The 14,239-nt window shown below is 43.6% G+C and overlaps 1 protein-coding gene across 1 annotated transcript in view; it reads right to left on the bottom strand.

Annotated features, from left to right (window-relative positions):
- MCUB (mitochondrial calcium uniporter dominant negative beta subunit) overlaps window positions 1–14,019 on the bottom strand; it is an 18,662-nt gene extending 4,643 nt beyond the window's left edge. The window contains exons 1-4 of the mRNA XM_019521959.1: window positions 12,570–14,019; window positions 12,017–12,187; window positions 2,306–2,410; window positions 1,817–1,977 (exon numbers count right to left, since the gene is read on the bottom strand). Coding sequence (XP_019377504.1) covers window positions 1,817–1,977; window positions 2,306–2,410; window positions 12,017–12,187; window positions 12,570–12,645 — 513 coding nt within the window. The 5' untranslated portion in view covers window positions 12,646–14,019. The remainder of the gene's footprint in view (window positions 1–1,816; window positions 1,978–2,305; window positions 2,411–12,016; window positions 12,188–12,569) is intronic.
- Between the last annotated feature and the right edge of the window lie 220 nt (window positions 14,020–14,239).

Here is a 14,239-nt window from a genome sequence, read left to right as displayed (position 1 = left end):
TTTTTTTTTTTTTTTTAAAGAGCTGGGATGCTGGGGCCAGGCAGCCATTGACAAGGCTGGGAAAGTGGTTGGGGGATACTCGGGGGCTGGGGGACCAGGCAGGGGATGGGGCCTGGAGGGGGTCCCCCCATGGTTCCCACCCCCCTTACCGGCATGGAGCCCAGGCCCAGCTCCCTGCGGCAGTAAGCAGGGACTGCCCAAATTGCCGAAACTCCAAATCTTTTCCAAATAGATTCGGAGGCTTCAAATCAATTCAGATCTTTTTATTGGTCTCCTGATTTGATTCGGAGAATCAGCTGCCAAATGGGGCCAAATCTCCTCCAAATCAAATCAGCACCCATAGCTTCACACAGCCCTAATGTCTACACAAGATGCTACTGCACATTTATTTAGGACTTGTATTAGCAAGTCCTAAATAAATACACAGTAACTGGAGCTACTGCGCAGTAGTGCCAGCGAACATCTTTTAAGTGACGCAACTGCGCAGTAGCCTAATAATGCTGCACAGTAGCGTATTAGCACCATCCATACTGTGACATGCTACTGCGCAGTATTATTAGGCTACTGCGCAGTCAGTGTCTTGTGTAGACGCACCCAGTATAAAGCAGTGGGTCATGAGCAGAGGGAATAAGCTGCAGTAGCAGGGGTTGGGCAACCAGTGCATTAGCCCCAAATGCTGATGTGGATGGGGTGCAAGAAAACAGCTACTGCCCCTCTGGGTACAGACATTGCTCCTTAGGCTTCTGAGCTTCTGCCAATTTGTCTGCTATTCTATCCATACCTCATGGCAGTGGTTCTCAACCTTCTTAGAGCTGGGGCCCCCACCCTACTTTTTTCACTTTGGCAGCACCCCAGTTGAGAGCTACTGTTGTGCTGCCTCAGCTAACTTGAATGGCTCTTAACTGGGGTGTTGCCACCACAAAAAGCTACCCCATGCACCTCTTTCATTGCCAGACTGGGAAGGGTTGCAGCATGCACATGCTGTTCTGACTTTCTAGCATTCCCTGTTAAGCCCAACACAGGCAGGAGAGCCAGCTCATTCTGCAGCCCTTCCTACCTGGACCCTGCACAGTGTCTCCCAGAAAGAGGTACACAGTGCAGGTAACTGTCCTGTGCACCTCTGTTTATGTTTCTAACAGGAGCATTTGGGGACTGGATCAGGAAGGTCTGTGGCACAAAATGGTTCTCATGCCTGCTTTAAGTTTAATCAGATAACCCTAAAGAGGCAGGAAAGTGCATGTATTTCACAGCTCTTCCTAGTCTGGCTGCCCACTATGTGCCCAGGGAACGTTTATCTGGTCGTGGCAGTGGCACCCACACTGCAGCATCCCAGAGGGGGGTCCTGTAGCACCCTGGTTGAGATCCACTGCTGTTTTGCTGTTGGCCTAACCTTCTTTAGATTCAACATGTTTGTACCATCCTTTCCTAGTTCCTTAGGCAGAAGCATTTTTCCATAGAATAATGGAAGAATAGGCAATAGATTCACAAGAAAATATATTTCTTGCTACTTCTCTAATTATTTCTGTGATGTGGTAACATTAGTCTACACATCCAGCTGGACAATTAGATTCAGGCAAAGTGACTCTGAAACTAGTGGAGTGCCAACTCCCTAGAGTTTTCGTCTAGCTCTAGAGGATTTCACCTGGGGAAAGTTATACAACAGGAGGAAGAGGAACTAGAGGTTGAAAACAATCCTGTGCCTGAATTGGCCTGCCCCATTCATCCATGCCTAAGTCATCACAGCATGGCATATATTAGTGAAATCAGGGTTGGTTTTTTTTGGGTTCCTTTTTAAGAGGAAAAAATCCCTTCCCACCTGTTCAAAGGGTATCAGCTGTTCCTTGAGATGGTCCAGTTTCAGTAGCAGTTCTCTCTCCCTCTTTATCTGATGGTCTTCTAAATGCAGGGCTGTGAACAGTCTCTGAACCAAGGATTTGACATCTTCCATTTCAGTAGCATGCTCGCTACTTAACTTATCTGAGAAAAGACCATGTTTGTTCTGACTGATAAAATGTATCAAACAAACTCCTTCAAGGAAAAGTAAGTATTGCTTGTATATGGCCACAAAATGAAAATTCACTGTTTTTTCTTGAAGTATTCAAAAGGGGGAATTAACAGACCTATTTTCTGTAGGGACTGATATAATGACAAACATGAAAAACTGGTGCCTCCCAAGGCTGTCAGCAGCAGAGGGCACATGCCCTCCCTACACATCACCCATGATAATAAAACTAAACAAAACAAATATGCTTTTGAACAGATGCAGCTGGATAGTCACACATTTCAAGACAGCTGTGGCTCTTACCTTTTATAGGGACTCTTACACTGTATGTCATATCATTGATGACCAATTTAAAATCATTCATCAATAACATTTCCACCAGTGTTTTAGTAGAAATCTTGCTACCATCTAGAAGAGAAAAGAGAAAGAATCAAAAGACCACTAGCCTCAATGTTAGCAGTTTCTAAAAGTAAGACCAGATGAAAAATTATCTTTAGATAATTACATTCAGTTTGGAAGTGGACAAATGTGTAGCTCCAATAAAAAGGTGCTGTTAATAAACGTGTGTTAAAATGTTAGATAAAGCATCATCTGAAACATTTAATATAAACTCTGAACTTGTTTGAAATACCTGACACAACTCAGCACATTGTTTATAGGCAGTTTCCTTTTTGTTTCCATTTTAAGAAAGAACGCAGCCAAGATAAAACGCACAGTTTAAAAGTGTTTTTACTTGTGTCATTAAGACTTTAAAAATTCTTCATTTTATTTCTGGACACCAAATCTCTACTTTTTTTACATTTATTTGCGTCTTGTATTTTGTACAGCTTGGAAAAATTAAACCATTTAGGTCACATTCACTTTCCAAAGGAAGAACGTTCTAATGAATATAGCCCAAGACTCCATGTGTCAGGAGATCAGGCACCACAAAACTAACTGCAAGGTGCAAACATGTTAGTCAGTCTCTGTCAATTGGAGATGCTGCCAATTAGCCTCCTCTGAGGAGTGTATTAATGTTTGGATGGAGAATGCTACAAAAAGAAAACTAAACGTCCTAGAAATTCTGCAAAAGTTGTCATTTATTATTGACAGATTAAGAAAAAACACAAAACTTCCAACATTATTTAAAGGACAGACACATTCACTAGCAACCTATGAATGAAATAAATATGGAGTTTGTTTCAATTTGTTTTGGAGATCCCTACTCATGCAAGTACCTGTTTTAGCCTCAAAGAGAACCTGCATTCAAGCAAGGCTTACAAGAGACTACTTGCTTCTGAGGGATTTAGTGGAAGGGGTAGGAAATAAATTAGGCTTATTATGTGAAGGTAGTTGCAATCTAAATCATGATGTCCCTGTTTAACAGATTTCTATTTTCTTTTGTAATCATGTATTATTTCAAAACAGAGTTTCAACCATTAGGGAAGAAAAAATACCTCTCTTCTATTTCAAGTGTTGACTATTCTGTCAACAGTCTCTTCAGAATAGTTACAGAAGCCCAGCATTTTCACTCCTGTTCACTCAAATCTTGTAAACTATTTCTGAAGTAATTGCAAGATTGCTAAAATAACTTAGCAGAAATTTCATGAGCTATCTCACTACCATACTCAGTGGTAGAGGAATCCTAGGAGAACTATTGCTCCATAGGCAGATCCAGGATTTTAAACAGGAACAGAAACCAATGCTGCAGAAGTGGCTGAACAGACTCCCCCACACACTAGGTGAGGAAGACTACACTGCAGGAGCAGGACAGTGGGACTGATTTGCTGCCCTGACCCCTTAGGTGGCAACCTATAAGTATATAAGCTGTGTGCATCAGGAATTGGGAGAACATCTGTTCATCAGGGCACCAAGGGAAGACAAGGTCTAATGGTCACAAACTGCTGGAAGACCATTTTGGACTGGACATTAGGAAAAACCTCTTTACCACCTGAGTCTCCAGAGTCTGGAATAGACTCCACCTGGAAGTGGTGCAAGCACCTACTTTGGGTACCATCAAGAAACACTTGGATGCTTATCTTGCTGGGGTGATCTGACCCCAGCTGACTTCCTGCCCTTTGGGCGGGGGACTAGACCTGATGATCTTGTGAGGTCTCTTCTAGCCCTAATGTTTATGAAATCTAAGAAGCCAAAGACTTTTTTAAGCCCCACCCCCAAATCAGGTAAGTCTCGCCCCGCTTCTCCCCCTCGCTCAATGCCTCTGGGCTCAGGAAGAAGAGACATACCTGCCACCACCAACACTATCTCCTGCCATGCTCCAACCTGGTCTTTGGGCAGAGGCTGCATGGAGAGCCAGGCTTGGCTGTGAACAGTGGAGGTGGTGAGCTGGTTTCCGACCTGCCCCTTTTCCTGGGCTGGTGGGGAACACCTGAGGGGGACCAGGCAGAGAGGGGAAAGCAGCCTTCCACTGCTGCTGTCCTGGCTGGACAGTTCTGGAGCTCCGTCCACCCCGGGTTAGCTGGGGTCAGTGGCAGCAGCAGACTGGGTGTGTGCATGTCAGGGGGGAAATAGGGAGGGAAGGAGATGTACCGTTGAGCCCAGAGGGGAAGGGAAACAGTGCTGCGGGGAGAGGGATTCTTGTTTGGGGACTAAATAACAGTCTCTGGCCACTGCTCCCATAATGTGGGCCAAATGGGGATGCATCTTGCACCTCCCTACATCCCATGCCAATACACCCACTCTGGATCTGCCCCTTTGTTACCCTCATGAGGTCAACTACGTACAAACCAGTGTTGGAAGACCAATCTGTCCCAGTTTTAACAGAGCCAACAACAATCCAAAAACCCTGATACAAATTTTGAGGGGCTTGGATTGGAGGGTTTGGTTTTGTTTTGCTTGGTTTTTTGAGGGGGTTGTTTTTAAAGAGCCCCTCAATGTTGTGTCTGTTACGTGTATTTCTATCTATTTGCCTCCATAACCCCACGATTCTAAATCAATCTCATCCCTGTCTTGCATTACAGACTTGTGGAAACAAATGCCCAATTTCAGAGTGCTTCAGGCACCATTGCCCTTGGCTGTGCAAACACAACCTTTTTATTTAGCAAAGTACTTTGTTGAAGTAGGGATGGATACTTCAAATAACTATAATATGTATTAGTGAATAGGAACGAGTATTTGGAGAAGTACCATACTTACTCAACTAAAATAATGTTTCCCTCCACATTTTACTTGGGGAAAAAAAAAACCCTCATCTTAGAATCGTGTGCAACGGTGGTGGTGGGGTGGCGGCTGCTGTGGCTTGGGGTTCAGTCCTGGCTTGGGGTTGGAGCCATGGCTGCAGCTGCCTGTCTCCCCAACCCCTCCATTGCCTCTCCACCCCACCACTTCCACCCCCACATGCAGCCTCTGCCCTCCCCCACCTGCCCCTCTCCCCCTTACGCTTGCTCTATATTGGCAGGCTCCCATCCATGCTGCAGCCTGGGGCACTGAGTATGGCCCCAGCCTGGCCCTGCAGCAGCAGCACACAGCCCACACTGCTGCTACAAACACTGGGCTGGGGTGGGGCAGTGCTCAGTGCCCCAGACTAGAATGGGAACAGCCTGCCAGCACAGAGCAGGGGTAAAGGGAGGGGAAATGGGAGCAGGAGTGGGGGGGCAGGGAATGGAAAAGAGGGGAAAGCAGAAGCTGGGGTGAGGAAGGGGAAAGGAGAGGCGGGGGGAGGAGCAGGAAGGGGAGTAGAGGGGGAAGGGGGCTCAAGGCTGCGGAGGGGCAGACGCAAGGAGGGGGGCAAACTGCTTGACTTTTCCACACTGCCTACCCTGAAGCAGTGTGGGGGATGAATTGAAGACCCCACAAGAATTGATTCTATACATGTATACTTTTATAAATGTTCCATTTTTCCATGTATAGAATCTAATCATTGGGGGTCATCTTAACTTCAGGGTAATTTTAAATTCAAGTAAATACGATAAGTTATATTCTCACTTGATGCTTGACCTTGGCCTCTGTTTCCCTAGTTAAATTGACACTGATCTCTGTAAAGCTCTTTGAAGCCCTTGTTTGAGGGGTGGTATGCAAGTGGAAAATAGAAGTATTATTCCAGATTATGCATTATGAATGGTTTGTATATAAATATTTGTTGCTGTGGGGTTGCCCAAGACCTTCCATCTGTCTCTATGTGCCTACTATAGACACACACCTGGAGTTCTTCACTGGAATTTTGACACTTGGACACATTTGGCAATATCTGCTGAGATATAACGGCTTGAACAGGGGAGGCTAACACACCAGCTGGCTCTTCTACCCACTCTATGTGGGTAGGCTGGCAGACTTGGAACATCGACATATTAAACCAAAAATTCAAAACATATATCCTCTCTTTTTTCAACACTTTACAAATGTCACCTTTATAATTTACATTGAAATGAGCGTCAGCATTCTTATTAAAATTATGTTGAACAAAAAAGAAAAGCACTTGTCTGAAAGTGTCACACAGTGCCACATTTGATTCAGTACTGTCCATTCTAGTATTCATGAACTGATGGAAAACAGAAAAGTATTTTTAGGTCTTCCAAGAATAATTCTCTCTAAAAGGCTATTTTCCTTCCTGCTTAGCATTATGAAGGTGAAGAGATGAACAAAAAGCCTTTCTTTGTCTAATTCCATGCAGTGCTAGAATAAGAATGATAGAAAATTAAAATAAACTATCCAATCTGTAATGTTTCCAGTTCAAGTTAGCTTTAAAGTACAGTGCTAAGATAGGTCCTCATTTTATCTAGAAGCTAAATAAAACAGAAGGAAGGAATATTCATACTTAAATCAAATTTTCTTAAGATCTTCATATCCTTTTAAATTATATAAATTTGGCCTGTGACAAGACCCATCATTACCATATTAACTTTCTGTTTATATATATTCAAAGTTATTCTCTATTGTTACCTTCAAATGCCAAATAATTGTATGAAGAGGAGAAAATTAGCTATAGCAAGGTCACTGTTAATTCAAACACAGATTTTGGTTCTAGGCCAAGAGCATTATCAGATGAGGCACTCCCCCCATTGATGAAATTAAATTTATTTCCTTTACAACTACAACAGACAGTCCTGCTAGCCTTGTACATATGTGTCTAATAATATTTTGGACTAAATCCACATAATGAACAATGAAGCAAACCCTGATGCTAAGATTACTGGGGGTCTTAATTTTCATTTTAATTTACATAGAAATGAACATCAGCATCCTTATTCATACTTTTGCAACTGACACAACAGATGCATTCTGCCTGACAGGAGAGAATTCTGCAGACACCTGCGAGTGCAGATACTCTCTTGGTCTACAGGACTGTGAATGAAGATACCTGTGTTCATAAAAGTAACTGTCTGCAGGGAGTTTGCTGCTTGTAAAGGTGGGGAACAGCCTATATCATCCTGTTACTGCATGAAATTTAGGTGAATGCTTGCACGTTTGTCATCTGTCCCCAATCCTTACGGGATGCCCACAGGGCATATGAAGTCTTGAACAAGTTTTCTTTTGTAGTGCCGGTATTTCATCTATGTGCATAAAAGGATTGACCTGATGAAGGGAATAGTCTATCTACATGCTTCATAGTTTCAGAGAATAAAAGTAGTAAAGAAAAATAAATGTTTAAAGAGTCTACTTTGTAGTTCAAATATGATTTGCTTTTTTTTTTTTAAATCTGGACAGAAAAAATATAATTGTAAGCAAGAAACTTAGATAAGTAGTAACATACTACATTAGAGATAACTGTTTCTGCATTAGAAACAGGCCACAGTACTGACAGGGTAGTCGTGATCTAAATCTCTAATTTCAGATTATAAAATCTTTCCCTCACAAAAGGATAAAAGCTTCTATGTGACTTTAAATTTTAAGTCTCACTGAAGACAAAGAGATAGGCATTTTTAAAAAGCATACCCTTCTCAGTATAATGAAACTTTAGTGCTCCCACTTACAAAAGGAGAGGCCTAGGGCCTAGCACTAAAGGGGGTACAATATCCCAAGAGACTCAGATGGTTGGAAGCAAGACTTTTCAAGTTTCTAGTTGATGCTCTCAGAAGCACTCATAGGCAGCATTACTAATCACATACAGCGTAAGACTTGCTTTGTGAAGATCCTTTAAGACTGGTAGTTGGAGAAAAGAAAGAGGGAAATATACGGGGTACTAGAAGACAACACATTTATTAAATAGCACTATAAAAAAAAAAAAAGACAGCCGTCTTGGGAAAGGGAACAATTCAAGGAAAATACCAGATCTTAAGGAGGTTCAACTGTAATATCCAAATTCTCTGGAACGATAGAGGTGTTAAATTGCAAAATAGCATTTATCCATATTATTCTTATGCACTGAGTGTTAAGAACCATCCACCTTAAACCTTAGGGCCCTGGCATTTATCATGAGATAAGTTGTAACATGCCCACATTCAGCCAATTTATGGCATGATAAAATGGCAAGCCAGCCACAAAGATGCATTGTGCTTTAATCTGAACATGTGGTATGCAGCCCAGAATTGGCTTTCCTTACAGCAGGGATTTTTAAAGCTGTGCCATGCAACCTGCTGGTGGGCTGACAGGTCCAGGGCACAGGGAGCTAGATATCAAGAAGCTCCCCAATCCACAGCTCCCCACACCCCAGTAAATACACAGCCAGTTTCACACAGGCTAGGAATCCATGGAGCTTCCTGATCTACAGCTCCCCATGCCCCAGAACACAGCCAGCTGCTGGCATGCTTTTTAAATGTCTGGGCTGCCCACACTCCTGGATTTTGAGAAGGCACACCTGCAACCTGGCTGCAGTGTGCCTAAATATTTAAAAGCTGTACCTGTAGCCCAGCCTTATCAAGATCCAGGGGCACTGCTAGGCTTGGAGACCATGACAGGGCACCTGGAGCACCTATCATTTTAAGAGCAGAGGCTGCTGAAAAAGCAGCCTGCAGGTTGGCAAGGGGAATGATTAGGGAGTCAGTTGACCAGGGAGGCTGGGCTTGAGCTAGATAAGCTGAGGGCCTGAGCTGTTCAGTCAGTCTGCCCCTGAGTGCCACTGGGAGAGGAGCTCCTGGCAGCAGAGCTCCTGAGATCTCTGAGCTGGGGTAAACAGCTCTGAGCCCCGGGAGCTGGCCAGGCCTTGGAAGAGAGAGGCCTGGGAGCAGACGAGACAAGAGAAGGAGAGCTTGAGCCCAGGAAGGAGTAGGAACTTGGGGAGAACATCCTTTACCTGGAGGGGACCAGGAGGGTCCGGTGCCTAGGGCGGACTAGAGCATGAATATCCGGTGCCTGGGAGGAACACCAGGAGATTCCAGTGCTGTGTGGGGCGGGGAACAGGACTACAGCACAAAGGTCTGGTGCCTGGTGGGGGGTCCGATGCCTAGGGGCGAGTAAGCTGCATTGAGAGAAGCTCCAGTGCTGGGGCCTGCCAGAGTGGGGCCAAAGCGCCTGAACCCATTGAAGGGGCAGTATATCAGCAGGGCTAGAAAGCTCAGAGATCTGGAGACCAGGAGGCACAAGGACTGCGGCTGGGAGCCTATAACCCAGAGAGGCATAAGTTAGGAGATCACCTGCAAGGCATGGGAGTGGGTACTGGGGAGGATGGAGCCCATGAAACTACCCCTTAAGGCAATTACCACAAACTCCAATGGTCATCAGAGTAAGACCAGGCTTGTGAAGCCCTGGGGCAGCCACCTTTTTATCAGAAATTAATACAGTCAAAGCATAACAGGTGAGTAAAGGAGGGAGGGCCCCAAGGGACCACGACCTGAAGGGTCGGAGTTCAGGGTGAGTGGTTGTTCCTCAAGGGAGTGATCCTGCAAGCATATGCAATGTCCATCCCATCTCGGAGGAAAGGTAGCAAAAGGGCACAGCAGCCCCCTTGGCTCTGCAGGGAACTTGTGGACCTCCTGTGTCTAAAATAAAGACCTGTAAAGGATGGAAGACTGGAATCGCCTCAAAGGAGGAGTATTCTGCACTGGTCCAGACCTGTAAGGAGCAAACCAGGAATGCCAAGACTACGACTGAACTCCAACTGGCTACACGTATCAAAAGACAATAAAACATCCTTTTTCAGATATGTGGGGAGCTGGCAGAAAAGCAAGGGTAACACTGGACCCCTGCTGAACCAAATGGGACAACTGACACTGACCCAGAAAAAAGCCAACCTGCTTAATGGGTATTTTGCATCGGCTTTTCACCAGCCCCAAGGGACTGCCCTGCTCAATATGGTATGGGACGGCCAGGGTGAGGGAGAATTGTTACCCTACATTAATGTAGACCATGTGTAGGAACACCGTGAGAGGCTGGACACCTTCAAGTCAGCTGGCCCCGACAGTTTACACCGCAGGATACTTAAGAAGCTGGCAGGCATCATAGCTCAGCTCCTGGCACGGATCTTTGAGAACTCCTAGCGCTCAGGTGATGTGCCTGAAGATTGGAAGAAGGCCAATGTGGTGCCTATCTTCAAGAAAGTGAGGAAAGTAGATCCGGACAACTATAGGCTCAGCAGCCTGACCTCTATCCTGGGGAAAATCTTGGAAAAAATTATCAAAGAGACCATTCTTAACAAGCTGGCTGATGGCAATATCCTAAGGGATAGCCAGAATGGGTTTACTGCAGGTAGGTTTTGCCTGACCAATCTCATCTTCTTCTATGACCAGGTGGTATATCACCTGGACAAGGGAGAAGTGATTGACGTCATATATCTTGACTTTAAAAAAGCCTTCGATCTGGTGTTCCATGATCTCCTCATGAAAGAATTGGCCCACTGCGGCCTCGGCTACATCATAGTCCAATGGCTGGGAAATTGGCTCCAAGGTCGGACCCAGAGAGTAGTAATAGACAGAAGTAAGTCATTGTGGTGCGCCATGACCAGTGGGGTCCCTCAAGGCTCCGTCCTTTGGCCTATACTCTTCACCAACTTTATTAATGATGTAGACACTGGTATCAGAAACGGACCGGCCAAGTTCACCAATGACACTAAACTTTGGGGTAAAGCATTCACACCTGAGGATAGGCTCGTGATCCAGGCCAACCTCAACAGGCTCAGAAAATGGGTGGATGAAAATCTGATGACATTCAACACCAAAAAATGCAAGTTACTCCACCTTGAGAAAAAAAACACAGCACGCTTATAGGCTTGGCAGTGCTACACTTGCTAACACCACAGCTGAAAGGGACTTGAAGGTCATGATTGACCACAAGATGAATATGAGCTATCAATGCGAAGTTGCAGCTGGTAAAGCAAGCAAAACTCTGTCTTGTATCCATAGATGCTTCTTGAGCAAATCCCAGGATGTCATCCTCCTGCTGTACTTGGCCTTGGTGAGGCCGCAGCTGGAGCACTGCATCCAATTCTAGGCTCCACAATTTAAAAAGAATGTGGAGAAGCTTGAGAGAGTCCAAAGGAGGGCCACACATGATCAGAGAGCACGAGAACAGGCCTTATGAAGAGAGGCTGAGAGCCATGGGACTCTTCAGCCTTGAAAAGCACAGGCTCAGGGGGGACCTGGTGGCTGCCTATAAGTATATAAGGGGTGTACATCAGGATCTGGGGGAATGCTTGTTCACCAGTGCCCCAAGGAATGACAAGGTCAAAGGTCACAAACTCCTCCAAGACCATTTCCAGCTGGACATAAGGAAAAACTTCTTTACTGTCCGAGCCCCAAAGGCCTGGAATAGACTGCCTCCAGAGGTGGTGCAAGTACCTTCTCTGGACTCTTTTAAGAAACATTTGGATGTTTATCTTGCTGGGATCCTTTGACTTCCTGCCCCTGGGGCAAGGGGCTGGACTTGATGATCTTCTGAGGTCCCTTCCAGCCCTAATGTCTATGAAATCTATCTATGAGAGCCAGAAGTAGCCACCAGCCACCCTGGGACAGGCACTTGTTATAGACCTGTCCCTGAACCTAGGCTCTCCGGATGCCCAGACAGTTAACAGCAATGCCTGCAGCTAGGTGCAAGCATACAAGGGCACAGGCAGCTGGGGATTAAGGAGCTCTTTACTCAAAAAGAAAGAGCTAACCTTAGTTTCTTATAAACAGACCACAATGTTAATACAATATTAATAAATACCATTTGTAAAGATTTCTGCCTTCTCGATTCCTTTATCTTCTTTCTGTATGTCCTGCAGGAAGGTCCCCACGGTTGTTAACATTGGCTTGACAGTAAACTGGCAGCGCTCTTTTCTTGAGGGTAACATAACAGTTATCACAGGAAGACCATGTCTGTAATTAATAGTTACTTCTGAAAAAGAGGGGAAAAAAGTCATATTTGTTAAATGCAATTTAAACTCATACTTCCTTTCATAAGAAGCCAAATATGGAAATGCATACAGTAAGTCTTAAATTTGTTTACTGTACAAGACTTAACTAAAGCGTAATACTTTTACAGGCCCCAAAAGAAAAAGTGACTTGTTCAAAATCACCTGAAAAGTCAGTGGCAGAGGTAGATGTCGTGATCCCCAGTTTTGTGCTGTAAAACTAAGTGCTTGCTGAAACAAAGATACATACATCTATGCAACAGGAATAACACACATTCCCCACTTCTATTATTAGCTGTTATTTTCAGAAGGCTGAGACTGAAAGGTGAGCTGATTTGAAAAAAGATAACTGATGAGATAACTTACCATCAGATGGCACCAGTGTGCTATAACACACTCTTTTATAATGCCTCAGATTTCCTATTTGCTTCTGGCACTGCATCTGCAAAAAAGATTTTTTTTGAGACAGAGTGTACACAGTTGGAATAAAACACTACCTTGGTAAAAAGCAGTCCCCAGCCATCACTCATCTACGTGGTAATATTCCGTGTCGACTGGCAGAATACAGGTATTCCTGAAAAAGCATCTCCCTATAAACAAAAAGCTGCAGCGATTCTGATTACCAAGCAGAATCTCTACTATTCTAGACAAAATTATTAATGAGTATTAATAAACTGTTCGCTACAGCTAAGTAATTCTGCTGTTTCATCCAGAATGATATAAATATCTTAAGATGACAGATGTGGTTATATTTTAATTTTAAGCAAATGTCTTTTGTTATGCCTCAATTGTAATGTAAACCTGCCTTCTTCAAAAAGGAACTTGAAATGTTGCTCCATTATGCTGCTTTAGAGTAGAAGGCAGTTATCACCACTCACTACATACACGATTCTTTCGAGTTGATAATGCAATGTAATAAAAACGTGCATGTTCTGAATGAAAAATAGCAACACTTTCAAAGCATTACATAGTATACCACTATATGCAAAAGTGCAAGGAGCTGTGATTCAGCACCATTACATTAAAAATGTATTAGTGCTGTTCACAATATTTAAAAAAAATTAACCACACAGCTTGAGAAAAACAACAGCTTTTATTTGTTATCTAGACTTACTGTTTGAACAATAGTGCAATTCTGCTAGTGCAACCAAAAATATAAAATTGCTACCATTTAATACCCCACTGTAAAAGATACAACAACTTGGTTAATGTTACCTTCTGCAGTGAACGCACAGAATAATTACTGGGATTATTACTCTGTAATCTCTAAAGAGCTCTTGCAGTACCAGAAGAACCCACAGCTAAGGGTTGACAATGCACAAAAGATATACTGCTTTAATTATTCCAGTGTAATTGAGGCAGCAAAATCATACTAGTGGGAATGCAGTTACACTGGTATAAACATGTTTTATACTGGCATGGTATTTCTTGCAGGGAAAACAGCTAAGAGAGACCTGATAGACAAGACTGAAGTGGAAGCTTGAGAGCTGAATGCTCAGGGAAAAGGAAAATAATCTAGGATCAATTTACCAAAAAGATTGGCAGCTGGTGATTCAATCACATTCTTGTACTTAATATACAGAAACTGAAGCTTTTTGATACACATCACAGAACTTTTACTATCCAAAGTAGGAAGTTTACCAAAAGTAAATCTATAAAATGCAGTACATTTCATTTACAGAGATTAATTCTCAGTTGAACATCCTACTCCAAACAATACTTCCAGAACTAAGTTTTTTGAGGTTGAAAAATTTGTGATCCTACCTGTGACAATAGAGTCTACAGAAGAAAGGAGGGGACCCTACAGTAAATACAAAAATATTTTTTAAAAATTGTTTAAAAAAAAAACAACAACAAAAAAAACAAACAAAAAAACCTGGCCAACAGAAGTCTATTAATGCTGAACGCTAGCGAGAGCTTCAGTGCAACAACATGGAATGAACGCCTAGCCATCTGTTCTGAAAGCATATATTCCTTCCACTTGCACTCCATTAGCAAAGTACAACCTCTGACACAGGGCAGCTGTTTTGGTTCGA

This window comes from Gavialis gangeticus, unplaced genomic scaffold (genome assembly GCF_001723915.1).
Source record: "Gavialis gangeticus isolate Ggan-Ray unplaced genomic scaffold, GavGan_comp1, whole genome shotgun sequence".
In the NCBI taxonomy this organism is placed as follows: domain Eukaryota; kingdom Metazoa; phylum Chordata; order Crocodylia; family Gavialidae; genus Gavialis; species Gavialis gangeticus.
The sequence above is the reverse complement of the archived record's forward strand: the minus strand, read 5'-3'. Positions and strand labels throughout refer to the sequence as shown.